General features: G+C 42.5%; 1 protein-coding gene across 11 annotated transcripts in view; it reads left to right on the top strand.

Annotated features, from left to right (window-relative positions):
* Window positions 1-17,153, top strand: part of LOC124177144 (disks large 1 tumor suppressor protein) — a 301,091-nt gene that overhangs the window by 124,499 nt on the left and 159,439 nt on the right. For all 11 annotated transcript variants that reach the window (XM_046559275.1, XM_046559205.1, XM_046559224.1 and 8 more), the window contains one exon: window positions 9,475-9,611. In XM_046559275.1, coding sequence (XP_046415231.1) covers window positions 9,475-9,611 — 137 coding nt within the window. The remainder of the gene's footprint in view (window positions 1-9,474; window positions 9,612-17,153) is intronic.

Genomic DNA, 17,153 nt, shown 5'->3' with positions numbered 1-17,153 from the left:
GTAAAGGTGCCAAGGATTTACGAGTCAGGTCGACACTCGTGAGAACTAAATCAGTACTCAAGCTTTTCGTGGCCACTTAGAAAAGTTGACCGAAAACTTGACTCGTAAGAACTACTGGGACGGTCGTGAAGTAGAGTGCAAAAAGTTGGCTCTATCCTCTCCGCCATTATTATGCTAGCATTAGTCTTGCTCAACCTAAACTCTGACGAGGGCTCGTGCTTGGATAGCTTTGGCTTACGGTGTAATAAACTGATCGTTCCATCCATCTACGTATGAAAGCAGGAGGCAGGATTTCGTCCTCGAGGGTGCGTAGTACGAATACGTCATTCGGGATTCCATCAACCTGGTAACACGGCACTACGTGACGTTGAAAAAGGATCGCAACGCCTCCGTATCGTCGATGAAACATGTCGAGTTTTGGGTTCGCATGGTACCGTCTCATCATCGCGTGGGTACGAAAATCAAGAAAGAAGACATCGCGATGTGTTTTTCAGGGTTCCGTACCGGAAAAAGAAAAAACGGAACCCTTATATGAACACTTTGTTGTTCGTCTGTCAAGACCCTTTTTCGCAGGAACGGGAAGAGGTATCAAGTTAAAATTCGTATCAAATACTGAGGTCTACGGTCCCTTTGAGGTGTAAAAAATTCAAGCCTCCGAGTTAACGCAATGAAAAGATACGACCATTTGTGTCACACATTTTGATACTCGCAAACTGGAAAATCAAAACCTATAGGGTACTTGCCGTTAACCTAGAATCATGAAGTTCGGATCGAAGCAAGGTCTCGTAGACTAAGTAAAGGGTAAAGTCCGAAAATAGTTCATTTCTAGTTGTATCGCATAAACAAAAATAATTAAGTTTATACGGAACCCTGAGGGCGCAAGTTCTATTCGCACTTGTTCCGTTGTTTTCTTTTTCTTTTGTGTTATTTCATTTCTATATCCGTTTCTTTTTCGAACACTCACACAGATCGTAAATCGTAATTATGATACTGTAACTAGACGGTGAAATGATGGTATGCGAACTCGAATGTAGGTTCAACGTGGCTAAATTCACGGTACAAAGACGGTATCCGTACAAACTCTGACTCCTCCCGTCTGCAAATCTCATTCGGCTCTGCTACTTATGTATATACATATAGCACATGTACACATACCTATGTACATACATTCGTGTTGGAACCATCCCCCTATTTTTGTACCCAGAAGCGGTCTCATGTATAAAGATTCACTCGAAATTGGTCCAAATCATGAATCTTTAAATTTTTCACGTTGGGCGAATTTGTCGATCACAAATTTCCATCCGTCGCGTTGCCGTCTTGATCGGCGGGGGGGGATTATAAGGTGAAAAAGGAAATGATCCATAGAGTGAAAAAATGTAAGAGCAAAGGCAGGAAGGATGGGGAAAAAGACTCCGGGGTAAAAATAAATGTAGAGAAAATGCTGCGTGCATGTCGCGCCCCAGGGTGTGGCGAAAAATTCTTCCTCGTCTCAGAGAAAACGGGTTTTCTCTGCCGCGACAAAAGGTATACCTGCATGTACGTAGACGTACACGGCCGAGAGAGATGAACTTAGTTTGGCTCTGCGCTTTACACACTGCGAAACTTTTCTTATACCGGTTGTCTAGGATGGAAAATGGAAACCAGACACCGCCATCTAAACCGCGTTGTGTTTTATTGGTGCTCGAATGTGTTGTATATACATTGGTTTGTTGCGTTGAATCTCGTATAGTACGGTTCTACCTAAAACACTTTCCGCCAGGCTTTCAGAGTAACAGCTGCTTTCTTAATAGGTAGAATTTCAAAGAGGCGGAACCCTGCCTGTGATGCTCGACACGTAGCTCTTAACTTAACGTTACTACTGGATCAACACCTGAATCAGAATAAATAAAGTATAGCCTTTCCGAAACTTTCACAATAGCGGACGCCTTTGGGACCGGAAATCTTGTCCGCCATTGATAAGTGCCGGTTATTCGGAAAATGGTTAATTCTTGATGGCACTTATAATCGGCTGATCCGGCTGTGCGGCCGTCTCGCCAAAATCTCGGTTATCACGTGGGGATACCGCGGAACCAATGAGTGATATATTATATGTCTACAGTTACGACCTAAGAATAAGTCGTGGGGTCAATCGATCCGTCATAAAGTGAACCACCGTCAAGTGTCTTGACTGACGAACATCGGCAACGACGAGGTCCCGGCACCAGACAAGACTGTGTTTATCAGTGAATACGATCAAGCGGATCCTTGATCAAAAGGCAGGTTAACGTTGACTGGTTCAGAGGCTTGCCAAAGCCCGAGGGATTTGCGATTACTATCGACGGATCTGCCGAGCGTGACACACGTACCTGAAGCTTTATCAAACGGATATTCTCCTCCCATGGCAACGGGGCTGATGTGAGACCATGGATAATTCTCTTTGTCAGTCGGTACAGTCGACCGTAAAGCTCGAGTGGGGCGGTGGCTGCAAACGATATCGTTGCCTCTGGTTCTGGGATCGCTATTAGGGCCTCGTTTCGCCCTCCCGGAAACATCGAAAACGCCAAAACGGATACCGCGAGCTCAGGAGTCGGCGAGAGGTGCGTTAAATAACTGATGAGGACAGCCAAGTCTCGAGCGAGCCTTCGACGTAAGTAAGCGTCGATAAACTCGGGTCGGTCTTTGCCTACCCTTGAACGCATCGGGTCGCCCCCGGAACGAGCTAATGGACCAAACCTATCGAGGAGGAATAGTGAAAGAAACCTCGACTTCTCGGCGAAATTGGGGTCTTGGAGAAAAGGCATCCGGGCTAAACCGCTTTGCGTTTTTCAACCGAGTTATATTGGAAAGCCTGGCGGTGTTCGTTGTTTCCACGTTTTCGAGCGACTTTAAGAAAACCTGATCTCGCGATACCGAACTCAACCGTTTCCGTTCACGCAGCTTATACGACTTCGAAATTTTCTTTGACGCACGCGGCAGGTATCACGCAGCTATTCGCAACGACGTCTTTCTCGGATTCTTTAAAATTCTTTAAAATTCTTTGAACGAATACTTCTCGGATATTTTTGCGGTGACTGTTACGCTACGTATTCGTTTTCGAGGCTCAGACTCGTGCGGAGCCGAAGAGCGTCGCCCAGCGATTATCTCCGCGGCTCATTGTGACACGGGAAAATGTCGGGCGGGTAGAAACTGCAGATGACAGAGAAGCCGCGGCGCGGCGGGTGCTATGACAATAAATATATAAAGGATTTTGATAAATTGTTAACCTCGAGCGGCGAGACTCGCCTTGTGGTTTGGATACGTCGAGTGTTTCCGCCACAGCGAGAGAAACCATTCATCTTGTTCCAACTGTACGCAACGTGTATCGTTCCTTCTCAGTTTAATAACCTACTTTTCTTATTATCCTTTTTCTCGTCGGAGTTGGAACCGTCTAGTTAATTGCGATATTTATCAATCCTCTCGCATCACCGACTGGTCTCTCTGAACCCATATTTTTCGCGTTGAAATTTGAGGAAAAATTCGCAATTAGTGCGGAGTGTTTGTGAAAAATTATTTCAATGTACCGCGGACGGAAGTAGGAAAAACATTCAGGGATGACACGAGCATCGTTTACATCGTACGCGAATTTTAACGGAGGTGAAATTTCGCAAAACCAACTCGGGTGCATGCATGGATAATGAGTTGGAATGTAGAATCGTGTGATTCATTTTTTCATCCGATATTCCTTTCCGCGAACTACAGCATTGCACCTACCTTCCCGGTTACACGGATGGCCGTGCAAAAAGCTTTTCAACACCGATCGCAAAACGAAAAGCGAAACGCTGCGATCCCCCGAGGCCTATAACGGAGGTTCAACGGGGCTGATGTGCGTTCGAATATTAATACGAATACCGCGGGACACGCGAGATTTGATTTTACCTTTTTCTTTTCTGATCCCAGTTGTTTTTCGCTTTTCCTTCTTCTATGGCTTTTGCTCGAGTCGGTGGTTTCTGTGCACGGAAACTGAGCCGGCGGGTCTTTGTAAGCAATCATTTTTCACCTCAACGCTCGCATGATTTTTCGAATACGTATATAATATCGTACGACGAACATCGTTCGGAAAGCATCGACCAACAAAGTGGTTTAAGCCGCGGTGAAGGAGAACGTTTTTTTAATTTTTGATTTTTGGCTCGACGTATTTCAGTTTCGAATATGGTAGTACATTCGTGATAAATTTTATTGTTCACGTCGTATTAATTTTTATGAAAATACCGGACGGTCGTTTACTTGATTCGGTATCTCGATGTCGTTCGACGAAAATTACTCATTGAACAGCAACGAGGCGTGGTCTCATTTATCGACAGGTTTTGGACAGCTTGGAGTTACGTGGAAACTGGTGAAAACTGGTATGAACGAGTGATAATATCAAAGGTTGAGTGTGCAAAAGAGACGCGTACCTATCGGAGTTTGTCAATTTTCATAACAAGCTGGATTAAAATAACCGTATCGAACGAGTGGCACGGTGGTCGAGGGTGGCTGCAGGAATACGGTATAATTGTTTGCACAACTGATATCCGCAACGGCTGTGAGCGTGAACAGAGGTCGAGTTTAAGCCATCGTTTTCGCCCGTGCATCGCGCGTTGTTACAAAGGATTTGAGTGTCGTTGCTCGTTTTCAATTCCGTTTTCGAAACTCTGTTTGGAAAGGCTTGTGTGTTCAGTTTCGACGCTCAAAGAGAGCATCGTGACTGCTCGGCAAGCCGGCCAAGCACCGCATCCTTTTTTTTACGAGCCGATAGCCGGTCATCCTATCGACACGTTTACCGATGCGCTCAAAAGGATTGGAAATAAAAAAGCAAGTGAAAAGGAAGAAGAAAAACAAATCCGACAATTTCACCGTTTCTCATTCTCTCGCTTAGCGTTCAACGTGATTTGACGCTCCGCAATTCTTGCTCGAAAAAATTTTGATCCTTTAGAGAGTAATCGCGAAGATACCATATAATCTGTGATCCGCAGGGATTATACCGACGATTCAACCATTTGGTGAGCCGGACTTTAGCGCACGCTGGCATCAAGCTCAAAGGTGATAGTCGCACGTTTCAGGGTGATTCAGCTTTTGTTGCAAAACGCTGAGGAAAATCGCCTCGGGGTCGAAGGTTGAACGCCGGCGAAGGATTACGTTCCTCGTTTTAACCACAGATCTGTACACACATACGTACGATGCACGAACGTAGTACCGTATATTCCAGAGAGAAATCCCACGTCTCTGCGATCCCCGAGTCAAGTCCTGAACACGCCGGGGATATCGGACTGTTGAGCAGCCGGTGGAAGGAAATTTTAGAGCTGGAAGTAATGCCCCCGGACCTTGTCGAAGATAACAAAGCTTGCGAAATTTCCTTCCAGACAAATACTCCCCGGGTATTTGAGTCGGAAATGTATACGGAGAGATCAGTTTCAAACCTAACGACGGTCGTTTTAAACTTCTCCGGCATATTGCCCATTCTTTGAAAGGAGAAAAGAAAATTTTTTTTCTCGTCAACTCTTGACGCGTTATGGGATTCTTGGTGTAGTCGGATGTTTTCTTTGAACACTCGTTCTGTGGATCTTTTTGGCGGTAATCGGAGATTATTAGATATTTCTGTTTTTTTCTTTTTTTGTTTGTAACGATGTTCAGACACGTTAAAATCAAATCCTACCCTGGAATTGATTTTCGGTAAAGTTTTGCCCAGCCATTTCAATTAATTTTTTCATTTTCTAACGGCACAACGTTGTAAGCGCTGTTAGGTATTGTATTTTCTATTTCTTTGCGTTTCGGCGAAATACGTAAAGGTATGCTAGAAAATGTTGAAAGTAAAAATCTAATGTTCGAATGACGAATGATCGTGAGTACTGGTTGAGGCAAATATTGAGCCCTAATTTAGTAAAAAAAATTGCTCGTATCCGCAACAAAATATTATTAGTTATTTTCTTACTATAATAAATTTTACTAATTAATAGCAAAAAATCGTATGTATCGGTAGCTACTCTACAAATTTTTAGTTTTTTTTCTTAAATTTATTTGGTCTTATTGAATTTGAAATCAGCAAACTTATGAATCTAGTGACAATTTGAACAAGATATTGCAAGTTAATTGAATCAGGCCGTATTATGTCCGCCAAGAATCGGTGGTTGCGAACTTCTGCCGTTATCTTGCAATTTCGTTTTTTTTTTTTTTTTCACATCGTGACTGAATTCACCAGTTTGTTTAATTAAAATTATTTACGTATTGCCATTAAATTTTCTAAATTTTAACATCAGCTTACGCAAACGTTTTAATAATTTTCAAAGCGTATAATAATAAAAAGAAACAACAGACCTTCCCGCTAATATCGCATTTTTTTTTCGCTTCCGACCCAACGACATTGAACGTGCAATATGCATATTCATGATTTTATTTTTCCGACGCTGTCACGACCCGCAGCCTTTTTACACTGTTTCTTCTCGATCCGCGCGTTCCTTTGTCTTCTTCATTTTCCCAACGCTCCGCGTGCTTCTGTGGGAACGAACCTGATCCTCTTATCCCGGTAACGAGAAAAGTTTCCGTCAACTGCATTGCGTTTCCGGGCAAATTACTAGAGACCGAGTTGAAACAAGAAATTCCTTTGTAATACGTGGCGATTTTTATGGCTGCCAGAGATTTGTCTTCCTTTTTTTTCTGTTTCTTTTCGCCGCAACTCTTACAGTTCGTCGTGTTTCTTTTTTCTCTCTTCTTACTCATTAAACTTACCGAAAACATATATCGAGCCGGCAATATCGTGCCGCTGCTTCCACTTCCGGTCTCGACTCGCACGAATAGTCGATGTCGCCTGTCTTGGAAGGAGGCAACGACGGTGTCTCCTTTCCAAGTCACCTTGGCCTCCAACCACTCGTAGAAATTTCCAAACTAAACTATGCTTGGTTTAAGGCAAGCGTCAGTGCAGGGAATGGGGAAGCTTGTGGCTGTTTGAACAATGCCAACGGCTAAAGACCCTGCTGAACCTCGGAGCAAACAACCAGGGGTGAAAATCCACAAACACCTTCTTGAATCAGATGCCAACCTTTAGATACCCGAGGTTGTAATTACCCAACGAATTTCACTTCAAACATTTGAAGCTTCGCAAGCTTTGTAACGTCGCATTATCAGACACTTGCCAGTTTTCGAATTCACTTTCGTTCCATTGATCACATTTCAACAAAAGAATCCGTCGAGAAATTTTTATCAAACTGGTATTTTTTTTGCTACCGTTACTAAACAGTCGTCCTAGTATTCGACCGTAACATTATATTCGTATACTTTTGACGAAATTCACTTACGGACGTATTTTACGTGTCTTTGAAATTTTGTGCCTTTGAGATTGATGCGCAGGTGAAACGTACAATATAAACTCGAGACATTCGCGAGGAATTTATAACGCAATGTGCAGCCGGGTTTCAAATATTTCAGAACAGGTAACCCGGATTCCTCAACATCCGCGCGACGCTATTGCCGTTGATAAATAAAATTGCTTATCGTATCGCCCGAGCAACGTTGTGTGCCGATATTTACGTGTTAAGAGTGTAGAACGCCTCATATTTCATAGTTCTATAAATTCCTTCCAACCAGTTGACCCCAAAATACGCGGGTGATGAAAATTCTAGGGTTCAATATCGATTCCTGGTTCTGATCAGTTTGCTATAATTCAAGTTCCCAAATTCATCGTTTTAATAGGATATCGAAGATGTTGTGAAATTGTGCAAAATCGGAGAAGCACGAGTCGTCGCTTTGTTTCTAAACTAAAAAGAATAACTCGAAACGTAATTTTCTGTTTGTCTTATTTTGATTTTGCAGCAGCGTTTCTTTAAGTAGCATTTAACACGAGGTGTCGTTGTCATCGTTGTTTCAATACTCTTCGAGCTCTCGATTATTTTCCTTCAAGTTATGACGTTATACTTGTATAATAGAGCAGACGAAAGGAGAAAAATATCGTATTCTGTAGCGCGCAGGTAGGGAAAAGCGAGCGTACGTCTTGGTGAGAGGAAAAAGAAAGATAGCTAAGCCCTTTATATTTCTTCTCCTCCATATTTTTCCCTCGTTCTCCCTTTCTATCTCTCTTTCAGTCTCCTATCGGTATATCTCTTCGATAAAACAGAATTCTGTAGGGATCGGCAGGCGATATATGGACCGAAAGTCGCTCGTGGTTTTCCCCTCCAAGCGCTTTTCGTTTCTTTACTCTCTAAATTTCGGATCAGCAATTATATTCTGTCTAATTACCCTGATTAGCATGTTACAAAAATATGCGTCGTACGGATATTTTTCGGGGAACAAGCGTGCATAATTCCGCTCGCCAATCCTCGCGTGAAATTGGAAATTTACGCCCTTCGTCACAAAGTTCGGACTCCTCCTGTCACCTGCAGCTGTTCGAGAATTACATCTGTCAGAATCTACCTGCACGTCACTACGACAGGTAGCCGAAGTTCAAACCGACCTTTGATGTCATTTCTCCGACGTGAAAAACAAATTTTCACTTTCGGGGAAAGTTTCACTCGCGGTCCTACATTTTCATTTATTTCATACTTCGCCTTTTTTCAAATTTCTCCAATTCTTAGCGACGTGCTTTCTTCTCTTATTCTTTCACTCTGTTTCGTCTTTATCGCAGTATGGTTTTTCTTCTATTACATAAATCGCTTGGACTTGACAGACGCCCACGCGAAGTCGTCACGTCGAGTCTAGAAACTCGGAGAAATTACTTTTTTCTATATAACGATATGGACCGAGGCGTGTGCGGAATATACCGGACAGAGATGAGCCAGCCTTTTATGCTGCGCGACGTCTTGTTTCTACAGCAACGATTCTACGAAATTGTTTTCGTGTTTTAATTTCGTTTTTTTAATGTTTTTATCCAATGCTTACGTTAAACATGCGATACTATGTGGGGTAAACACTAACACTTATGAAATCGAAAGATAAAAAACTCTCAACGAGTTTAGAACCTCGACTTGTCCGTGCGTTTTATTTGGCTGTCAACGCAAACACATCGGCAACAATTTGCAATTAACAAATTTACGCCGCTGGTCAGCGCATCGATGCTTATATTTGCAAATGTTAATTGAGACAACACGCAGGATTAGCCCGAGTCAACAGGGGTGGAAAATTCATTGAAACTGAACGAGACCGAGAGAGAGCATTTCCGTTTATCCAGCCACCGCGTGTATTTATGTAAAATTATATACGTATATTTCCATATTATGTTACGTATAATATTGACGCTCGCGAATCGTTTGTACCGATTTATTATTTTACTTAATCTATATTCGATTTTCAGTTAATATAAACGTCACGGTTTTTCCACCCATAATATTTACGGCAACATTTACCACCACCGATCTTGATAATCCGTATGCGATCAATGCGGAAGCGGACGAGCTGATTATTACACCTACAAGTTTTCCATATCCGCGTCTTCCGGGATATCGAATTAACACGATGTAAAATTATACCCTGCAATCTTTCTTCTTGTTCCAGATATTCAGGAATTTTACGAGCTGACGCTGCTTGACGAGAGTAAATCGATACAGCAAAAAACTGCCGAGACAATCCGCATCGCCAACAAGTGGGAGGCCAGCGACGGTCCCATCACTCCAACATTCGCCCAGAACGACGTAAGTTTGATATTCTTACATTTTTCCACAACTTGTTTTCATCTCCGGATTCTTTCGCGTATTCATCCGAGCACTCGCGCCCCCGTAACACTCGACTCGGGTTCTACTTTCGTGCCGCCTTACCTTCGCCCTCTTACCCTTACCTTACCTTCTTGTTCTATTTTTTTTTTTTTTTTTGTTTTTTTCCACTCACGCCCTCTTCGAAGAAGAAGTCGCGCGTTCAATCAGACGATGATCGCGATAAAGTTTCAAAGGCAAAGGTGCGGGTGAAGACCGGCGATGGTTTTTCACCGGGGTCGTTACGCCCCCGAGCGATAATCATGAGAGCGAGAAACCTGGGGTGAAAAAAAATGATATCATTCCGTCATCCTCCCCTTTCACTTCCTCTTCCTGCATACGTGCTCACCGAATTCCCTCTTCTCTATTTTTATTCAGCTCCCTTCGCCTCTCCCTCTCTCTTCTCAGGAGTAACGACGCTTATTTGAATCCTTACTCCGTCACCGCGACGCCCTTACGGGTATATCCATGGGTATGCCTCACACCGTTCCGCGCACCGCCGTATGGAGCATAACGTCATGAATCTTTGAAACAAGACAAGGCGAAATGAAAACCAGACGGCTGATGCGTAATGGAAAAGGGGTTAGAGTGGTGGAACGTAATAAGGGGAAAGAAATTGAATACCTAAACGGAGGGGAGAGGGACGAATACCGGCTCGCTGTATGATATGGAAAAACTTGAAAAAACTTTGTCTATGGTAGAAGCGAGGCAAGGCGGATGCACGTTGAATTCCTAGAAATAATAGGCAATAAGAACTGGATCGTGGTCAGCCATTACGGGAAAAGGATCGGTGCAGAAGTTTAATGGCGGAAAGGGGGATGCGAGCTTCTTACTTCTTTGCTACTTTCACCACGGTTCCTCTCCTTTTTCTTTCCGTTCTTTCTTCTTCTTCTTCTTCTTCTTCTTTTTCTTCTTCGTGTTCTTCTTTCATGTTCCTCTTCCTCGCGGTTTGGCAGGGAAAGTCGAGAACGGCCAACGGCGGTAACTGGGGAGTACGAGCCACGCGGGAAAAGACGTCGACGTCGACGTCGACGGGTTTCCTTGTCTTCCATAGTTTCTATACTACCCGTCGTCGTCGTATCCCCAGATCGACTCTCACCATTTTCCACCATTCGAAACCACTGTTTATTTTCTCCGTTTGCTGCGGCCGATCACTCGAACTCGTTTCTTATATATTTTCTCGCAGAAAAGTTCGATTTTTCTCAAAACTTCCATGATCCATTGTTCGCCGTCGAAGCGTGCCGGTGCAACGAAACGGCACCGTTGTTATGCTTTTTAAGCCTTCCCGATGAAAGCATGAACCTCAAGAGGCGTTCGGTTGTCGAGGTTGAAAGTTGACATGGAACCAGAGGCTTTACAAAAGTTTTTGGCAAAGTTCGACAGTTATACACATTGTGTCAAGCAGCTACACCACCTACGGCATAACGAATCTGCGAATCGGGGAGACGTCGCTGAAGCGTGAAAATTATACCACTCGAAAGTACAAACGAAGCCCTCCCTCGCGTAATGCGTACAAATCATGGCCTAGTGGTTATACTTTGGACGATCGTTCGCCTTAACAGGAAACGACAGATAAGAGTACTTTAAATTTAAAGGAACCTTCGGCCCGACTTACCCCTCGACCGTGAGTTGTCGTTTTTAGCAATTTTGTCATTTTCATTAAACATATTTTGCCACATCAGGCGCCAAGTTTTGAACTCTGTCCAAAAAAAAAATTGTAGCAAACTCAACAAAACGGGGATGAGCATGAAATAAATTTTTTCAAATATTTATAGCTAAATATTGCTGCATGTGTATTCAAAATGATTTTCCATTCGATGGAGTAGAAAACAGTAATAATGATAATAATTATATTAGTAATAAAAGAAAATTTTAAGTAGTTCAAGCGGGAGAAAAGAAAGTATTGCTTGAAGTTAAATATTTTGATGCGGAAATTGCATTATCTTTTCATCAGCAGGTTGTTTTCATAAATTAAATATTCGCATTGTCACGTAATTGAAAATTCTATTTTTCTACTTAATTTTTTTTTTTTTTCCTCCAAAGTACACGGTACTTTTTTATTTATTTATTTATTCACCTTTTTTTTTCTTATTGTCCTCGGTACAACCAATTACCGATGGAACGTAACTGACGGTTAATTTCTCGATTTTTTTTTTATATCAAATAATTCGCTGCGCAAAATAATATATCTGTATACGTATAATACTATTATGCAGCCTTTGAATATTAAAGTACTCTGGAGATGAATCGGGCTGAATGATTTTTTAAGAGTCTTGAAAAACTCGGAGCTTAAATCGTGAAAGTTCGTACACGACGAAATGCTGGGTGAAGTGATACTTGTCGTTTTCTATACCCGTATTATAACTTTACGTATAATGCATATTATACACAAATCATGCCTATAGTGCACATACCTATACACGTCAACTTCACAATAATTCCAACTTTCATGAAACGGCGTCTGAAAAAGAGAAAAAAAAAAAACAAAAACGAATAAGTCTGAAGAAAAACGTTGTGCTTAATTCAACTTGGTATTAAATTCACTCGGGTGGAACAGGCCAACTGAACCGTTCTTCAACCTCTGGGTATTGTATATTATTTTACAATTTTCTTTGTCTTCCTATTTTTATATAAAAAAATATTTCCACCGAATACAACATGGTAAAAAAAAAATTGCTGTACAACAACTGTTTGGAACAATATCGCAAAGTTGAAATATAAATTAAGATGTTTTTTAAAATTTAAAGAGAAGAAAAAAAAAAAAATAGAAAAAATAACCAATCGATCGAGGAAAAAAAACGTGAAATTAAACTTTTACCCCGATATTTGTCAACTTGGAGAGAAACCGGACTAAAGGCGCATATATTATTTATATTCCGTTTCGTTTTTTTCCGCCATGGGCAATTGCAGTCGTGTATATCATTCGGCAATCGCGTTGTTTATCCGATCTTTTTTTCACGTGCGCATCGCGTGTACCACGTATAAGGCGAATAATTGAAACGCATAGCCAATGTTCCCTCCTCCTTTTTTTTGCCCCCTTTTTTTGCAACTCACTCCTGGATTCGTACAACGGTCCCATAAATTCCGTTTGGCCACTTGAAACAGGCAATAGATCAACACTGTCTGCTCGTAGATCACGGCTCGCAGGCAGAGCTAGGCAGAAGTAAAGCAGCGTTCGGTATCCTGCGGGACGCAGGTACATGCCAACTATCCTGCCAATGTATAATGCACGCCCTCGTTGTTGCCACGCCTTCTAATCCAGCAATGCCGTCGTTCGCGAATCTTACGCGAAATTTCGAAAGGCTGCAGATTTTTCTTGCTTCGGGAGAAATATACCTGCTCTGATCGCATATCTGCAAATTATTGTCGTACATTTCCCCAGTCGAACACTAGTAAGCTGCTAAATCTCCGCGTACAAGGTTCACGTGGAAATCCAAAGTGCCAAGTTCTGGTTGAGTTTAAGCGGAATTTAACCACCGACCGATTCACGTCCTCTGATCCGCAGTGTCCTCGACACCTCGAACATCTTCACAGGATCATACCGATTACCGAAACTTTCCCGAAACCGCTTTGCATCCTCACCTCGAACCTCGACCCTTAACCGTTGCGGATTACTCTGGGTCAGAGCGATTTTGCAGAAATGATTTACAGTATGTTGGAACGGGAGATTTGAATTCATTGAAAAACATCGATGCAGTTGAGGTGAAACGATAACGAGCAGAATGTACTCAACTCGATTGGCCTTTGTACAGACCTGCATCCTTCTGCTTCTCCCTTACTTTTTATCCATTGACAGACAGTAATATTTGGGGTGGAAATATATGTATACTAGGGTGACCCTTCATAAGGTAATTTTTGAAGTTTGACCCTAATTCAAATTCAATGTTGCCATATTGGATCCACCGTTTTGAACTTTGTAGTTTCGAGTTCAGATTCGTAATCAGTGACCCTGAAAACCAAGGGTACCGAATTTTATCGAAATCAAATAACTCTTTGGATCTCGCTCCACCATATTAGATCAGCCATTTGGAATTTTCAAATTTTCATCTCAGATTCGTAATCAGTGACCCGCGAAACTCACCGATGCAAAATTTTACCTAAATCCGCTCGGTAGGTTGATGCGCTCCTAAAAGATTTTAACGGAATCCACCCTATTTGAGGCGCGGGTTAGAGTTGAGATAAAAACCTGAAAAAATGAGGGAATTATTTTTGGATGATCTGGAACCGATTTGGGAGCGAACCGGTCGTGATTCAAAAACGATCCTTTTAAGGACAAACCCAATGTCCACGTGTGGGTACAACACGAGTAGTTTTAACGCACGGACATTACGAGCGTAGGTTAAGTTACGATGGATAGAAATCTGGTTTAATGTTACTAAAAATGAAGTTCGCAGTAACGGTCTAAAGTTACCTCGAGGTACCTCTATAGGTACGCATTGTAATAAAGCTCAACCGTTCGTCCCTAAGGTAGCCTAGGTATGCATTCTTTCTAGCCCCTCGTTTTCGCCGAAGAAAGTTCGCAAGCTTTTGCTCGTCCGGGTTTTCACAAGTTATGAAAAGTGGATTTAACTTGCTTCCTAGCGCAAAGTCGAGTTACGCTAAAACTGTACCTTATATTATCTGCGCCATGCACCGTATGCAGACCTTGCCTTCCGACCCCATTATATTATTACATTATTATACGTACGTGTGGCGTTTAAATTCCCGGCAGAATAAACGCGTGACTCGACTCAACTCCTTTGTTTCAATTAAATTAACAAGATGGCGAATTACCAGATGCCGAAAGCTTCTCAAGTTTTAAATTTGTCATTCCCTCATCCGTTTCGTTTGAACCTCAAACATTCGCTAGGTTTACATTACAGAGTACGGAATATTAACACACTGGGGCTTTTTCAACTTGCTCGATAAAAGTATTTTCGAAAACACTTCCCGTACTTTCATCTGGACGCAGTAGTCACGTATGTATGGCGCACGGTGCAGAGCTTTTGCTGAATGGCATATCTGCGAAGCACTTCATGCAGGCTGAAGCACCTCTGGGCTCGTTCCTGTAACAAGAGGCAATATCGCTGCCTGTCCATATCTGCCCTATATTATCGCTTCATGTTCCGCATCGGGAAGATTAGAAGCAGTCCGTATATTCTATTTCCCTGTAACTTGGAGCTTTACTCGCGCTGCTTCGCTCGCGATAAGTGATTTTAAATTAATTCATTAATTACTATTGCGAACAATTACTCCGTGTGCTTGTAAACGATGCTTTCAAAATTGCCTCAGGTGTTTACCAATCCAGCATTAGTCGATTCCACGGAATGTTGAATGGAATAGCTTCACAGTCTTCTTTGATTCATCTTCAACTACATCGAAACTATCGGACTGTAAGACTAGTTTACATAAGATTTTTCGGTTACTGTCCGAAAGGGAGTTGAAACATTTCTTTATAGTTGATAGCCAAACCCTGGAAATTTCACTGTAAGGGAAACATGCGACAAGCTGTTCATGCATGACGCGTCTTTTTCTCACCGAGTGCAGAACAAACTTTCCACTTCGAGTTTCGAAGTGCTTGCTGTCTGCAGAACATTTCGGCAACAGCTTTCAATGACACGCAGCTTCCAAACGTTTATCTGAAGCTCAGGGCGAGACGAGTATCGGGGATTAAAGATTCGATTAAAGGCTTACACGATTAGACGGTTAACTCGAGTTTCGAACTCTTTACACACGGTGAAAACGGGCGATTCGATTACCGCCGTTCAATTATAACCCATCCACGGTGTTTTCTCTCCAATTCTTTCCTCTTTGATTAAGCTTTGTTTTTTCAACAGTTGAGCCGAAGGTTCCGCGCATTTCCGGTCTTTTTCACCCGAAGGAACGCCCATCGTCCGTATCTAGTTGTAACTGGTCCGCCACTTCTCGCGAAGGATAACAATAATTTGTAAATCAAACTACCGACAGTCCTTCTGAACTTTGATTGTCGACAGCTAATTTTTTCGGTTTTGCGACTGCTCGAAGTATGAGCCGCTATAAATTTTCAATTTCGGCACTTTCATATTTCTCTATCTACACATTCTGTACTTTGGTCATTCGGATAAGAGAGCCTTCGGTTAAATGCACTTTCGGGAAAACAGTTATTCTACTGGGTGATTTATCGAAAATCCCAATTTCGGTAAGCTGTTGAATTCGTAGTTGTTTCAAAATTCGTATCTCGAAAATGTCGGGTTTTCGTCAAGTCGACTTTTTGGTCTTTCGGGATTTTGACGTCCACCCCTCTCAGAGACTTACTCGCCAACCCATCTCACCTTCTTTCACTTCCTTCTTCTACTCAAATCTAGTCAATTACCTCGCGGGACAAGCAAACGGGATTATTAAAGGATTATAAATTCTTGCACTCCGGGAGTTGTAATCGTTCGAACGATTGAATAACCCACGTAGCGTGGTTACAGTTTCACTATGTCGCACGCATCACGCGTAACACCTGCATCCCTCTCAAAGCGGATCACATAAGGCAGGGTGAATATTAAGGGAGAAGTTGCCTAGGCAGGTGTAACTACCATTATACAACCCGATACGAACCACCCTCGGCACGCATCCATGTATAATATGTGTCGCAAAGTCCAGCCGTTATATGGGAACAAGACAAGGCAGGTGGTATAGTTTACCGCTGTTCTTAGCTTGCGGAGGAAATGAGCTAGAATACGAAATGGCCAATGGCTTGACTCGCCGTAAATCTTGAAGAAAATGGCCCAGAGACACGACACGGTTCTCGCCTGTATTCACGAGTTGTTGCTAAGGTCCCACCCTGCGTATCGCCAAAGCCGAGCGAGCATCGTTGCTATAATTTAGTGTGTAATTGACAACACCTTGTGTCGTTTCACTCGTTTTCAAGATAATCGAAACTCCGATTTTCTCATTTTTTTTTTCTTATTCCAAAATTGTCGAGATTTTCTTTCGTCGATTTATCGCGGCCTAAGATTATTTCTCCCGCTTCTAGCGAGTCGATGACGACCTTGCTTGGCTACGAAAGGCCACGTCTCGCAGATCCTGACTCTCACCTCATCTAATTATGCCTCTTAAAAGGCTAGTAAACTGTCTTAACGAGGTTACCTTATTAAAGAATTCCTCCGAGGCACCCTCCGGTGCTTGATAAAACTCCCTTCTGAAAGATGTCCCCCCACCCCACCCCAACCCAAGGTTCGAGGGTTTAAAAAATAAAGGAGTTTTTCATTAACCGAGTAAAATATGTTCGTGAAAATTGGCCGACTACAGAGATCTCTCTTCCTTTTCATATTTTTTCTTTAAACTGGGAAGGAAAATCTCTTTCTCTTGGCCCTGTTCGGATTTTCAATTAACTTACGAAGAGTACGCTGCGTTTAACCGATAAGAAATTCACCAACACCGCGCTTTGGAAAAAAGCTCGAAGCTCGCTAACGAATATCCGTTCCGTACGCGGTCCGTTCATGCCACTCGTGTAATACGGCTGCATACCACTTGTTC

Source organism: Neodiprion fabricii, chromosome 1 (assembly GCF_021155785.1).
Source record: "Neodiprion fabricii isolate iyNeoFabr1 chromosome 1, iyNeoFabr1.1, whole genome shotgun sequence".
Taxonomy (NCBI): domain Eukaryota; kingdom Metazoa; phylum Arthropoda; class Insecta; order Hymenoptera; family Diprionidae; genus Neodiprion; species Neodiprion fabricii.
The sequence above is the reverse complement of the archived record's forward strand: the minus strand, read 5'-3'. Positions and strand labels throughout refer to the sequence as shown.